The following is a 14175-nucleotide window of genomic DNA, read 5'->3' on the forward strand; positions in this document are numbered from 1 at the left end:
AATGATAAATAAAAACATAAAATAAAAATTGGACTGTACTTTTATTGTTATTATGTAAAAAGGGTGTCTCATTGTATCTATGCATACTTTAAAGTGGAATTATGCGCATTTTCAAGTAAAATTCCAGCTGAAATAGATGTGTGTATAAAAAAGGTGGAGGAAATTATAGTTTTGAACCCAGTATACCAAACTCTTTCTGTTACCAGCACGAAATAATAAGTTTCCAAATATGACTTTTCTTATTTTGACTGGAGCAGTCTTTTTAACAAAAGTGAAAATGCACGCAGGAGTTGCTTCCCTTCAGCTTCAGAAATCTCTACCTATAGGTAAGGGAGATCACTGGGTAGAAGATTGAAGAAAAGAACTATTATTTTATTAGATCGATTTCTTTATTTCCAAAGCATCAGCTTCAAATACTGAAACAGCTTTATCTTTAATTTAACACATTTTAATGCACAGCAACCGAAAATTACTTTTATAAAACATTCACTAAAAACACACTATATGCAGAAAGATGCGCATAATGCCACTTTAATTAAAAGGGATACATGTATTTAAAGGAATGCATCCTGTTTGCCTGAGCCAAAATGCTACGGCTCAAACTCCAGGCCTGACGAGTGAGCGGTATCATAGGTCTCAGGACTAAATAGCCATGATCCTTTAAGGCTGGCTCAAACTCTTGTTTAATATATCCATAATTATTTACCCTGTTCACCCTGAACGTATCTTGCCATCGATGATATTATGTAGAAGGGAATAATCCCTTTATGATGACGCGTAGGCGGTACCATAAATAGTATGTACGTGGTATCTTAGACTTTTGATATAGGCTGTATCCTATGTACTGTGAGTACTATATATATCTATGACCATTAACCTCGGCGTGGTAAATTAGACGAAGAGCTTTAGGTCTCCATTTCGTATACCTGTTTATAATTAGAGACAGGTGTTTAATTCTTCCCTCTTCAAACAATAATAAAAACAGAAAACCCAGAGAGAATGGAGATAATTAGGTTATCTAGATAACAGACAATGTATACAGTGTTCAACTCGAGCGAATCCAGCGATTCTCTTGTTTGAGAGAATGTAGGGGTGGGGCACGTGGAAGGGGAGCTTTAATAGGATAAATCGTGGACTAAATGAAGCAGACTCTGCAAAATGCCGAGGCGGGGCCTTCGTGGCCGAATGGTTAAGGTCGCTGAGTTCATATCACTTGCTCCTCATCGATGTGGATTCGTGTTTCACTCGGGGCGTTGAAATCTTCATGTTTTGTAATATGTAAATATGCATGGATGAGACATAAATAAACTATTAAACTAAACTAAACTGTGAGGAAGCCATCCAGCTGGCTTACGGAAGGTCGGTGCTTCTACCATGATGCCCGCCCGTGATGAAATAATGCACGGAGGGGCACCTGGGGTCTTCCTCCACCATCAAAGCTGGAAAGTCACCATATGACCTATAATTGTGTCGGTGCGACGTTAAATCCACTTGCACTAGGTTGTCCCTTCTGTATTTTATCACTAATACTGGAGTTATAAGTGGAGTAATAGCCCTTTAATCTGAACTGCTCTGTCCCAAGTTAGTGACAAACAGTCCTAAATTTGGTCAATATTTTTATGTAGGCAATACTGGTACTGGTGGTGTCAACCCCTTATCCCGAAAGTCGCGGGTCCGAGCCCCACTAGCGTCTAGACCGAGCCTCATTCGATACCAACACATTTTTTTTTTGTTAAGCAGCGTACTTGAAAGTGATAATGTATGCGCAAATTGACCTAAAATAAACCCATAGCTGAGATTTACGCCTGTATATCATGATTGATCGACAGATATATCAGAATTTACTTCATTTCTCTAGATGAAATGATATATGACAAGCTTGGCCTAACCGCTTTAATTAACCCAGGTTAGATTTAGCGCGGATATTACGTCCGTATCTAGTGTTTGTCCGATATCGACCTAAATGTTTGTAGTTGTTGTATGAAAATGTTGTTACAAACATTGCTGATATAGCTTGTACTACTAATGTAGAAATATTTGCTCTAGTTGACACACCGATAGTGATATGGACGGTACGGAAATATTTCGACATTTTCGACTTTTCCGATAACAAAAATACGCAAGATTTAACCAAAAAAATTAGGAGCTAATCAATTTTTGCAGCAAGTTTCGATTTCGGACAGTCATATAGTGGATATTAGCCAAATAGAACATAAAAGGATGGGTTAAAACGGTAAGTCATTTAAGCCTTTCAGGTTTAAATATTCCATGCATTTTGCTTGATACTTAGAATAATGAGAAAATTCAAAAACATATTTCAAGCTGTGACTGGCTTTTGCTCGTGCAGCGTCCTCCATGCATAATAAGATTACTTTTGAAATATGTATTGGGCATCAAATAGGTGGTACTTAGTGTGTGACAGTTAAATTTTGTAATATATTCTATAACTTAAAACAAGACATGGATTGTAAAAGCTATTTATTTTAAAAGATGGGAATTTTAACACATATTGTGAACCATCTCGTTTCTCACAATACCTATGATGTTAAAGTAAAAAATTATGTAAACTTATATAATAGCCTGAAACGCCATTCCGTAACTAAACTGTGGCACTTTTTTTGTATGCGGTATCACATTTTTTGCGTAATTAAAGTACGTATTAAGCATACAACTTTTTAATTCTTTAAATGGCTTAACTTTTAAAGAAATGCATCTCTTACATCTTTTTCACTTTAAAAAAATCTCATACCTCTAAAATAGAGTTAGAAGAAAAATGCCTAATTAAATTCAGATTGAAAATTCTAGTATCAATTTAAAAGCTTTAAATGCCTTTATTTACATTCCGAAACCACTGGTCGTCTAAAGTAAATAAGATCAAGCAGTTTTATTCAAAAGATTGTGTATTTAAAATTGTGTGACAGATTTCAGCATTTAAATGAGGTTTTTAAGGTTTGAAGTTAAGTTTAAACTATGTTTCGCACATATAAAACGACCTAATTTGATGTTTTAAATGTGCATCGGTCCATGTATATGACAGTCAGTTTGTTAAAAAAATGTAAATTTATTTACTAAATATTATCAAGGTAAAAAGGAAGAAAGATATACATCAAGCGAAAGATAATTCATTTTTATCACTCTCTCATTTTACATAATTTTCTACTTGACTATAATATAGTGTGTGAAAAATAGACTTGCTCCTAATTAAAGAAATGGATGAACCTCCGATATAGCTGAAAGATATGCAAATGACCGCTGAGCATTTCCGTTTAGCCCTAACTCTGCTAGATTTCTATAATGAACTTGTCCATCTTTCAATTTGGACAGTACCATTAACTGTTGAAAGGGGTGCTAACCAAAAAGATACTGACAAAATGGCGAACTGTGCAGATCATGATCAGACTGCACGGCTGATCATAATCTACACTGGTCGCAAAGGCAGAACCAATAGTGTCCAGAATGATAAGGGTTAAAGTGAGTTTCTTTTATACTAAAATGATATTAAAGCGATTTTATCTTCTATTCTTACAACATTAAATTTGTGCTTTGTCATGCCAAAAGGGATAATTTTGTAAAACAATTTGTTGAAAGATGAATCAAAACTCCAAAATTGGTTCGTTAAATCGTCGTACAATATATATTACAGTTGTGGTTTTGCTCCAATCCAAACGTGCAAAGATTGACATATAAATTTTCGACACTGGAAAACAATGGAAATTTAAGAGAATCAAATCTACAAATGTCCCTTTTAAGACGACGACTCACAACAATTCCAGTAAAAAAATATTGCGTATGTTTTTCCGCTATCTTGGAATGTTATCTGATCAGAGCGCTGTATGTACATAGAGTTTTTCTTCAGTAAATCGAAACTCTGATTTTTTTATGCTACCTCTGTCTTACAGGCAGGAGTTTTTTGGTGGAAAAGAAGACAAGTGTAACTAATAACGCTTCCGTGAAAATTCTGGATCAGTGATACTGGCAGGCGTTTCCCTCATGCAGTTTATGACACACCAGTGCATGCATGCGTGCAGATGCATGTTAACACTCGAAATGCAGTGCTTAGAACTTTGATATATGAGAAAACAGGCAACGCTTCAGCTAACAGCAGACGGAACTTGAGCGAAGTAGATAGTACCATAGAAATATTATCGTCTGCAGAATGGATGTTTTTCTGGATTAGCATTATTTTCTCTCTGATGATTCAACTACCATTGTGTTTCGTCGGCTTAATAATTCATCATTTAGTGCAAATACCATGGATTTAATTGCAGAAAATATATAGTGTGACTTGGTATAAGCTGATCATTTTCATGTAATATAGTGGACTCCGTATTTATATCCCGCTGAAAGTTGGAATTTCAATCTTCGTACAGAGAAGAATTGCTCTGGGATTTATTACGAGTTTGCAATCATATCTTTATTAGCTTTGCCTGTTGTACAAATTTGTGGAGAAATTATCCTAGATTTACAAGCCAGTTGTACTAGAAACGGGAGTTGCAAAGTAGTTCCTCTGAATTACTGGTATATGATTGATGACGGGTAAAAAAAGTATTATTTTTTTGTGATTGGATATAAAACTTGATAGATTATGATGAAATAGTGAGGATAATTATTGGAGATAAAGGATTAGAAGGCATTTACATATCGGAGGTCAAGGTCACAAAATGAAGCAGTCGTCAACTTATGTAGCATCCCGCCAATTCCACAGATGGCTTATCCCCGAGAAAACCGTGATGGGGATATTTTCCCTAGGGATAATTCTGGTGTTTGTTGGAGCCGTTCTTCTTGCTGTCTCTAGTGTCGCTAGTGGGTAGGTAGATTTAAATTCATTGTTTACAGTAGATCTGGCCTCTGACAATTTGTCACGGGATTTTTTGGCAAGCTTTGGGGTAGTCCATTCAAGATTCCAGAAGAAAATAACATTCTTTATTGATTTACCAGAGCCATCTATAATAATTGTCATATTGTTTTGTTAAAGTCATCCAAATATTGACATTTTCCTTTTCAATTTGAATCAAAGAAATGGATTTTAATCTTGAGATAATGAAATATCGCTCCATTAAAGCAAAAACAGCATATATTCTAAATTTCTAAATTGCAGTGGGATCAGGCCTCGGTGTAATTATATTTTGGGGTACACAAAATAACTTTGACGTTACCAAGAACATAATATGTTTAACATTTAGCCTAAAATGCAAAAAAAAAAAAAAATATTAACAGTGCATCGTATGCTCACGTTTTATTTACACAATGTTGCATACCAACGACTTTCCCCTGATATATGACACTTAAACTGTCTTTATGAATCTTTTTTTTATCTATTTATCAGTTTATAAGTTTCATCCAAGTCCGATTAAGGCGATAAAATACAGCAAATTCATTGATATAGGGACATTTTTCTATGAAACAGTATGAACTCAATGTTCACGTAAAGAGGTCATATTCTAAAGCAATTTAGATTCAGGCACAATAGCCCAGGGATGGGGTATGACACGATGAATTACGCTCCATAAAACTTCAAAGTGTTTTCACCCATTATGTGTCAACGCTAGGGTTTTCCAGCGGTAAAATTGCTTATATCCTCACGAAGGTTCTTAATTATAAATTTATTATAGTTGTTTAATGATACACTCTATTAATTTTTAGAGATATAAATCGTTTACAAATTAGATGACGACGAGTAAAACTATCTAAAATTCACAGTATATATACCTCATAAATAAGCTATGGACGAAAAAATTGCGCTTTAAAGAGGTACAAAAAGACAGGCATATAACACCATTTTACTACACTTCTTACACTTTAAACCATATTAGTCTATGGAATTTTGTAACCAGTCTCTCAGAAATGCAGCTTTGTCATTGGTCGATTTCAGTTTAAGTTGAAAAACAACCAATGAAATGATTGAGTTTTGAGACTGGTTCACACTCATTTTTTTAAACTTTGACCCCGGTATTTTAGACCTTTATTATATTACTATATTATTCAAAGAAAGTACAATCTTAGAACAGTAGCTTGATATTTTTACAATGTTTACACCGAAAATTTCGAAACAGAACTCAGATGTTCGAAAAATTACCTCAAATTTTCCTCTGATCGCAGTTTTTGTTGGTTCACTTGCAGCCTGTGGTAGGCAATTACAACATTCACGTGTTTCTCAATAAACGGTAATTATATGGAACAAATTGAAAACACGTGGTTAAAAGCTAGGAATGCTCCAGGGATACTGCTACTTCATATTATTTGCATATAATAGACTAAACGCTTACAAATGAGAAGAAATAGACGTGTTAGCAAACTTTTTTCCCCATATACATTGTATATACGTGTTTATGCCGTGTGCTATGTCTGCAAGAGATTGGTGGACTTTCCCATAACACTAAATTTAGAGTTTTAATTTAAATGATTAGCTTATTTCCGCGCGATTGCAATGGAAGCTGAAGCTAATAGGAAAAAAAGCACGGTCCGAAACTGGAGACCAGTCTCGCAGTTCTTGGCTCTGATTGGTTGATTCCGAACTCAGTCATTAAATTGACCAGTACGAAGACTATATTCGGTGATAATTCTCAAACTGTTGACTCACATGATTTCATACGAGGTGGTGTGGTTGTTACCCCAGTGGGACTCGTACAGACAACACCAGGCATAAGCGGACGACATGTTTTCCACTCAAAATCGCTTCCATATACTGTTGTTGTTATTTCGACACATCTGTACCGTTTCAAGGTCTTAGTCAGTTGTTTAGACGCAAATTTTATGTTTCTTCATTCTAGTTCTTTGCACTGAGTCGACGGACATACATTCGATGTGGTCTTATACCGTGTTCACACTAGCAGAACGGTTTTATTTTTATTAGGCACTAATTGGTATTTGACATTCAAAACCCATCAAAAAATAATCTAGTTTGCATCCACACTAGGCAAAGAAATGTGGTTTAAATACATACATGCAATGTTAGAAGTCACCAGATATCTTTCAATAAGCAAAAAAAGGTTACAAAGAGTTGAGGCTAACATAAACAAGAAAGGGTCATCAATATTTAAACTTCTTTGTTCATCTAAGAATTTCTGTTCATTCCATCTATTATCCATTTTGAGCGTCAGCATGACTCGATCCATATCGCAATTTAACGTTTTTGCTTCAACAACAGTCCAATTACTTTTGCCAGCCACAGCATCAATTGTTTGATACAAAAGAGAAACACATGGTATTCTTCCTCCAAAAGGTAAGATCTGTAGATTTGGGATTGTAAAACCAGTTATAACCCACATTTGCGTTTACATTTGTAAAATAATGTAGCATTATTTTTTAATGTAGTATTAAAACCACCTCCCGAGGTAGTTTTAATGCTACATTACAGAAACCACTTGACCTTTACAAAATTCACGTTTTACACCACATATAGTGTAGACGCAAACGAGTTTAAAAAATAAACCCAAGTTAATGTAGGATTAAAAACGTAGTCTGAACACGGTACTGTATATAGATATATAAAAGTTTCATGTCAACATTTGAGTTTTATTTAGTTTTAGAATTAACCTTATCGAAGATTAAAATTTGGGTATTCGGTTCAAAGCGATTTCGATAAATTTAACACGTTTAAGCGAGAACAATTTTGCGGACAATTTGCCAATTTTCCGCTCGATAGCAGGAAAGATTAACTTCTCTAACCTTAAAATCCCCCAATTCTTAAAGTAATAGAATCCAATTAAATCAAAATGCAAACATTACGTGCCTTTGATTGGATTATTTTCAGTGTATTTTCAAAAGATAAGATATAGAGTATGTTTAATTAGAAAAATGAAATAACTCCGTTTTATGATCGACGTGGAGTTTCATTAACCGATTTTTTTGATAGTGTTAAACTAAAAGATACAATTCATGTTTCGAATAAATGATGTACTTTCACCTTGCTGAATATATTGATAAGCCTATTTTCTTCCGAATTTTACATGTACACATTTGTTACCTTCTTTACGTAATATTATTCCTGCGAAAACATACATGTTACTTTGACGAGATAGTACGGAATTGTTTCTTAACCCTTACCCTGCTAAATTTCTATAATGAACTTGTCCGTCTTTCAATTTGGACAGTATCATTAACTGTTAAAAGGGGTGCATACCAAAAAGATACTATCTGAATGGCGAACAGTGCAGATCATGATCAGACTGCACGGATGTGCAGGCTGATCATGATCTACGCTGGTCGCAAAGGCAGAATCATTCGTGTCCAGCATGACAAGGGTTAAGCTGGCCAGTCCGGGTTTGTATACCCAGAGATACCAGTCTGCTCTCTTCATTCTTTAGATTTTCACTCGACTCCTATCCTTCATACCCACTAAATCTTACATAGAAATATAATAAAAGTCCCCAACCGCCTTCGTGGAAGTTGCAGTTACTGTTGTCGCAGGACAGCCTAATCCGGAGTTGAGTTATGGCAGCTATTATGACGTACGCTGGACACCATATTTTATTCTTTTCATGTATTTCATTTAAATTTATACAAGCAATATTTGAGAGTAAATAGAATAAAAGATGTGCGCTGTATATGGAGATAATTTCGATTTGTTTTAATGTTTTGGCTATTCGAGATAATATCGATATGCTAATACTAGTATTGTTTTGGCTATTTGAGATACAAATCGATCAAGTTCACCTGACCGCGGAAACTTATTCAATTATCGATAAAGTCTGTGATAATGCTATCTCTGTTATTGATGTCTGTCGGCGAATTAATTTCTTGTTGTAGTGTTTTCTTTCCAGATAAAATCTGACCTATGATGAGCCGATTTGAAGATCCGTAGACTGTTACGTGAATTCTATTGTCTGTTTAAATGAAAGAAAAAAGTATTATAGACATGATAATTGTGAAAAATTAATATATCTCTAGTGAAAAAAGCTTGTATCGTATGAGCAAAGTTAGTTTTCATAAGCGAATACGTTGTCTCTAGGAGCTGCAACAGTGTTGCCGCGATAGAACGTCGGACTGCTGTTCTGAAGGTAGCAGGTTCGAATCCCGGTGAATGCGGATTTTTATCCCGCGGTCTATACACAGTCCTAAATCAAGGTGTATGTACTGTGCAGTAATTCAGGAAGCACTCATCAAGAGTAACATAAGTTAATATGATGACTTTCTCTAAAAATGATTTTAAAAGTAGGTTAACAGTAACTAGGGGCGATGCAGTCGTTACCACAGGGGGGACTTGAACCAGCAACCTTTTGAACTAGCGGCGGACAACATATTCACCTGTCCACTGCGCCTTATATAATAGATAACTGTAGAATGATTATCAAACCTTTAAGAACACTTACTGGATGCAGGAACCTGGTCAACAGACAAGTAGGGCACTGACTGACTGGGGCTCTAAACAGACATGTGAATATTATGTAGTTTGTTATAAAGAGTATCATATCAGAAATAGAAGTCTGAGTTCCAAGTAGGTTGTTACCTGCCCCTGCCACCATCACCGGTCCTCTTCCCGCGAGTCTTACTTCTTCGTTAAATATGGTAAAAGTCATACGATGAACACAGACATTACCCACTTTCACAGTATATACCCGGGGATGAAAGAAATGTATAAAGTATATTTGATTGTCGTTCAGTACTTTCAACTTGGCAACCTAGTGATAAAATTAAAGACACACAGTGAAATTATTGTCAATTAGAGGTCAACGCTTGTACACGGCGGTCACGGGAGATATTTAAATTGTTGCTTAAAGGTAGCAACCATGGAATGAACTGATTATTTGATTAAATACACAGATACAGATGATTGATAGGCGCATGAACTCCAAAGTCAGATACAGTACAACCTCAGTAATGACACCCAGGTTTTTTCATTAGGAGGAGTTCTTAATAAAGTGAACTTGCATTTCCACTACCGCACATGAACAGGCTCAGTCAAACTGTGCCTGCAGCATTTTCATTTATGTCATGTTGGGGTACCTGTGGTTTGCCACTTTCTTTATATTCCCACAGGAAAAACCTGACAGCAAACACATTCTGGTCTTTCCAGCGATGTCCCCCCTACCTAGAAAGGTTGTACTGTATCTGGTATCATTAAGATAAAAAGCGACCTTTAAATATTTATTTGACGGAGACGGACATGCCATTTTTAGACTGCGGGACAATGTCGTGGCATCAGTAGAGGTAGTAAGGGGCAGGGCTAGAGCATGACACTCCTTATGACAAGGTCATGGATTCAAATCCAATTCTTTGCCAAGGCGCGAGTACTGGCCAAACGTCAAAGAGCAATTAAGCAGAAGTTGCGATAATGATTCGCCTCAGTTGATAAAAACAGACTGACACTAACTTAATATGTGCCTTGGCCTGTAATACACCCTTAGAAGAGTGGCTGAATGTCAAAAAACCTTGCCCGCCACACAAAGCCACCCTGTTCACACCAGGCTGGTCAGTACAAAGCACCAACAATTTTCTGCAGTCCATAAGATCCAAATTACGGGCCCTCTGTGCGTGCATTTTTTTTGCGTGCGTGCGTGCGTTCGTATCTCAGTACTGATGCGGTCACGGTCCGGCAGAACCTAGTACCGTAAAAAAAAGCTTACAAAATGTCAAAATCGTGATCTGGCTATAAGACTACAGCCAAGAAAAAAACACAATTTAAATATTTGTCGAAGATATTTTTAGACTCTTTCTCCTTTTTCAAGTAAATTTTTCAATATTTTACGTATAACAGCTTGCAAACAGTGTCTATTCCTGTCTATTAGTTAATTATATTGTATCCACCTCGCCGAGCTGCCAAGTGATACGTTAAGGCATGTTATTATATCACATAATCACGTCCCCTGGGTGCATTTAATATGCACTTTGATGTTTGAAGTACCCTAAATTTCACTTAAATGACACTTGAAATAATAGGGTTTTAAACAAAATGAGATATAAAATAACACGCTGAAAAATAATTGATACCGTAGTTGTCTAAAAGAGACTGCCGTGCGCCTCGTTTAAAAGGTTTATTTACAGCAATTAAAGTGAAACACAGGCTATTTCATACATATTTGTACGATATTATCTTTGCAAATCCACATTTCCTTTTACATAAAACAAAGAGTTAGAGGTGGTAGGTTCAAGTTGCATTTGAACCAATTACTCTATATACTTCCTATTAAATAATGCGTGTCTTAAGAAATGAAAAAAAAAAAAAAAAAAAAAAAAAAAAAAAACGAAATAAAGCAACACAAGATGAGATAAAAGTGATACCATAATTGTTGATAAAGGGGAACTATTCAGTAATGTAGCTGATCGTACACTATTTCGGCAAACTTAGGCCGTAGCAAAAAATTGTTTTGTTTTTTATCACAACCAAGGAATGCCGAATGATTAAATCATGACGGAGAATACCTAAATGATCCGTATTATAGGGTGAATAGATCTAATTTGTCTAAGGATGATGCGCGCTTTATGATTATTGTATTCAAGCTTTTATGCTAGCAGACGTACGGACGAAATGTTGAATCAAAGCCTCTACACTAGACTAGCCAATAAACTGATAATAAAGAATTTGTCATAAAATTTCAGATTTTTGTGATTTGTAATAGTGACAAATGCCATTCTATTTTACGGATATTTTCTCAATATTATCATATCATATGGGACCTAGGATAAAGACTGGCTATATTCATTACTTTAAAATTAAAAATAGAAAAATATATACATATTTTTTTTTTATATAATTATCATAGTGTAGGAGCTAGTCTACATATTAAGGCACCCTTTTCCTAATCACACTGAACAGATGTAAATGATGGCTTGTTAAATGAGCCGCGCCATGAGAAAACCAACATAGTGGTTTTGCGACCAGCATGGATCCAGACCAGCCTGCGCATCCGCGCAGTCTGGTCAGGATCCCTGCTGTTCGCTAACAGTTTCTCTAATTGCAATAGTCTTTGAAAGCAAACAACATGGACCTTGACCAGACTGCGCGGATGCGCAGGCTGGTCTAGATCCATGCTGGTCGCAAAGCGACTATGTTGGTTTTCTCATGGCGCGGCTCAAATGCTTTTGAAAGATAAATAATAAGATATTTTTCACTAACATCGGATGTACTGAATTTGGGTTACACAGTTACTGTCATATTTAATTTATGGCGTAATGTTTTTCAGACCTAAGTATAGCATCCTCCCAAATTCTTTCTAGTTTTGCCTGACACTGAAAAGTAAACACCCATCATTGTATGCAGCCAAGAAAATAATTATTTCTCTAGTCTTTGCGTTCCCGAAAAACTTCTCTCTCAGGTAAACATAAAGAGATTCCTGGACATTCCTGAAACAATGGACTTGGAAGATATAGGCACTGATAAGCCTTATCGGCTGGTGTACACATGCATGCATGCATGTTAACCTGTCAATGATAACATTGCATTACACTGTCTTGTAAATGCAAACATCGCTCTCTGTTGTAAGTTATTACAAAATTTACAAGCAGAAAACATTGACTGAATGTAAGAGTTTCAACTAGCGAATCCAGATGCCTAATAATTGTGAATCAAATAAAATAATGCAGCACTCTCATTGTCTTATAGATTCATGTTTTCTACACGACCCATTAATGTAAGAAGGTACCATAACCGTCCTTAATTATAAGCACTTTGTTCCTTTTTTTGCACCAATAGGGCTATATACTAAGTAAAGAAGGTGGGTTAAAGTGACGGGGTTTTTTTTGCGACAACAATGAATGGCGCTGAAACAATCAAGTTACGTTTTGTACCAGCTAGGAAATTGTTTAGTTTCAGAGCTTCAAGATAGATATTTGGCAAGCATTTTCCTCAGTCTGATACACGTTTATTTTTGCAAATGTTAGATGCAATGATTATATCATTTGCATGGAAAACAGATTGAGTTCTGTGATTATATGTAAGGATACATGTCTTATTTTGGTTCGAAGAAAGAAAGAAAGACAGACAGACAGACAGACAGACAGACAGACAGACAGACATGCATGCCCCATATGATTACTTTTTTATTTAGTGTATTAGATCTATTACCTTTCTCGAAACATCAATAGTTGACGGCTTTCCGGGCTGAGTTTTCAGTGAGTTAGAAACACGAGGTGTAAAGACAAACTCTTAAAGGCCAGGTACCTGATGAGTGATGACTTAAGAGTATATACTGTATAATATACGGAATTTCTTTAAAATTCCGTGCGTATGAAAATTAAGACGAAAAAATGAGAAACCGCAACTATTTGGATATTCGTTGCTGCTGGCAGCACAGACCATTCTGTAATTGACTAAAATACGTTCAATTGTTCATTATGTACTCAGAATTAGTAATAAAAAGAAAACATTTAGAAACTGCTGAAGAGACAATACAGGCCATTTACTCATTAATAACCCCATGGTATTCATTATGCAAGACAAAAAAGCAGATGTCTCATCTACACAATTTTGAAAAGAATAAAAAAAATCATAAGTCATTTATTCGCTGGAAACATGACAAAATTGAGAGGATGATAAATTTGATTTCTGAATATATAGATATCTACTTAAAAAAGAACTAAACAATGAATCTGCATCGATAACGGTGTTGTAAATGCTCTGTGACTGTGGACTAGAAACAAAACCTGTAAAAAATATAAGATTAAAGTAAATACTGTCCATTAGGTGTCTCTTTTTCATGTCTTTCTTAAATTGCAAATTATTTTAAAGGATATTTCTCAACATGAAAAGAGAATAGTCGACTTATACTTGGAAAGAATTTCAAATGACGACCTCATCCACCTCACTCCTCTCGGCGCAGTTTTGAAAGTTATATACTATCCATCTTGTGAGTGTTTGAAAATTGAACCTGCTGATGTATTGAACAACTTTTAACCCTAACTTACATTCAGCACGTTTTGAAGTAGACGCAGAGAAGAAAAAAAAGAGAAAACATACATGTACAGACATTAATTTTATTTGTCATTTTGATTAGAACTTCGAAGCTTTGATAAAACATTTATCTGCTGGAAGCATTTGACGAACTGACCAGACGATAAAGCTTAATTTGACTTTCTTAATTTACCTACCTGAAAAATAATCTGACATCATTTCGATAAAGTTTATACTTTTTTTGTCGGAATCCTTTATTTCAGCTTATTACCAAAAATAACGAAGAAGATCAGATGCCGAATAATCCCGAAAACCGTTGTTATAGAGTTGTGGCGACTTTTGCGATT

General features: G+C 35.5%; 1 protein-coding gene across 1 annotated transcript in view; it reads left to right on the forward strand.

Moving 5' to 3' along the window:
* The first annotated feature begins 2050 nt into the window (after positions 1-2050).
* The window catches only part of LOC123534210 (uncharacterized protein DDB_G0283357-like), a 28122-nt gene continuing 15997 nt past the window's right edge, over positions 2051-14175 (forward strand). Inside the window, exons 1-2 of the mRNA XM_045316342.2 lie at positions 2051-2233; positions 3900-4807. Of these exons, the coding sequence (XP_045172277.2) occupies positions 4662-4807 (146 nt within the window). The 5' untranslated portion in view covers positions 2051-2233; positions 3900-4661. The remainder of the gene's footprint in view (positions 2234-3899; positions 4808-14175) is intronic.

Source organism: Mercenaria mercenaria, chromosome 12 (genome assembly GCF_021730395.1).
Source record: "Mercenaria mercenaria strain notata chromosome 12, MADL_Memer_1, whole genome shotgun sequence".
NCBI lineage: Eukaryota > Metazoa > Mollusca > Bivalvia > Venerida > Veneridae > Mercenaria > Mercenaria mercenaria.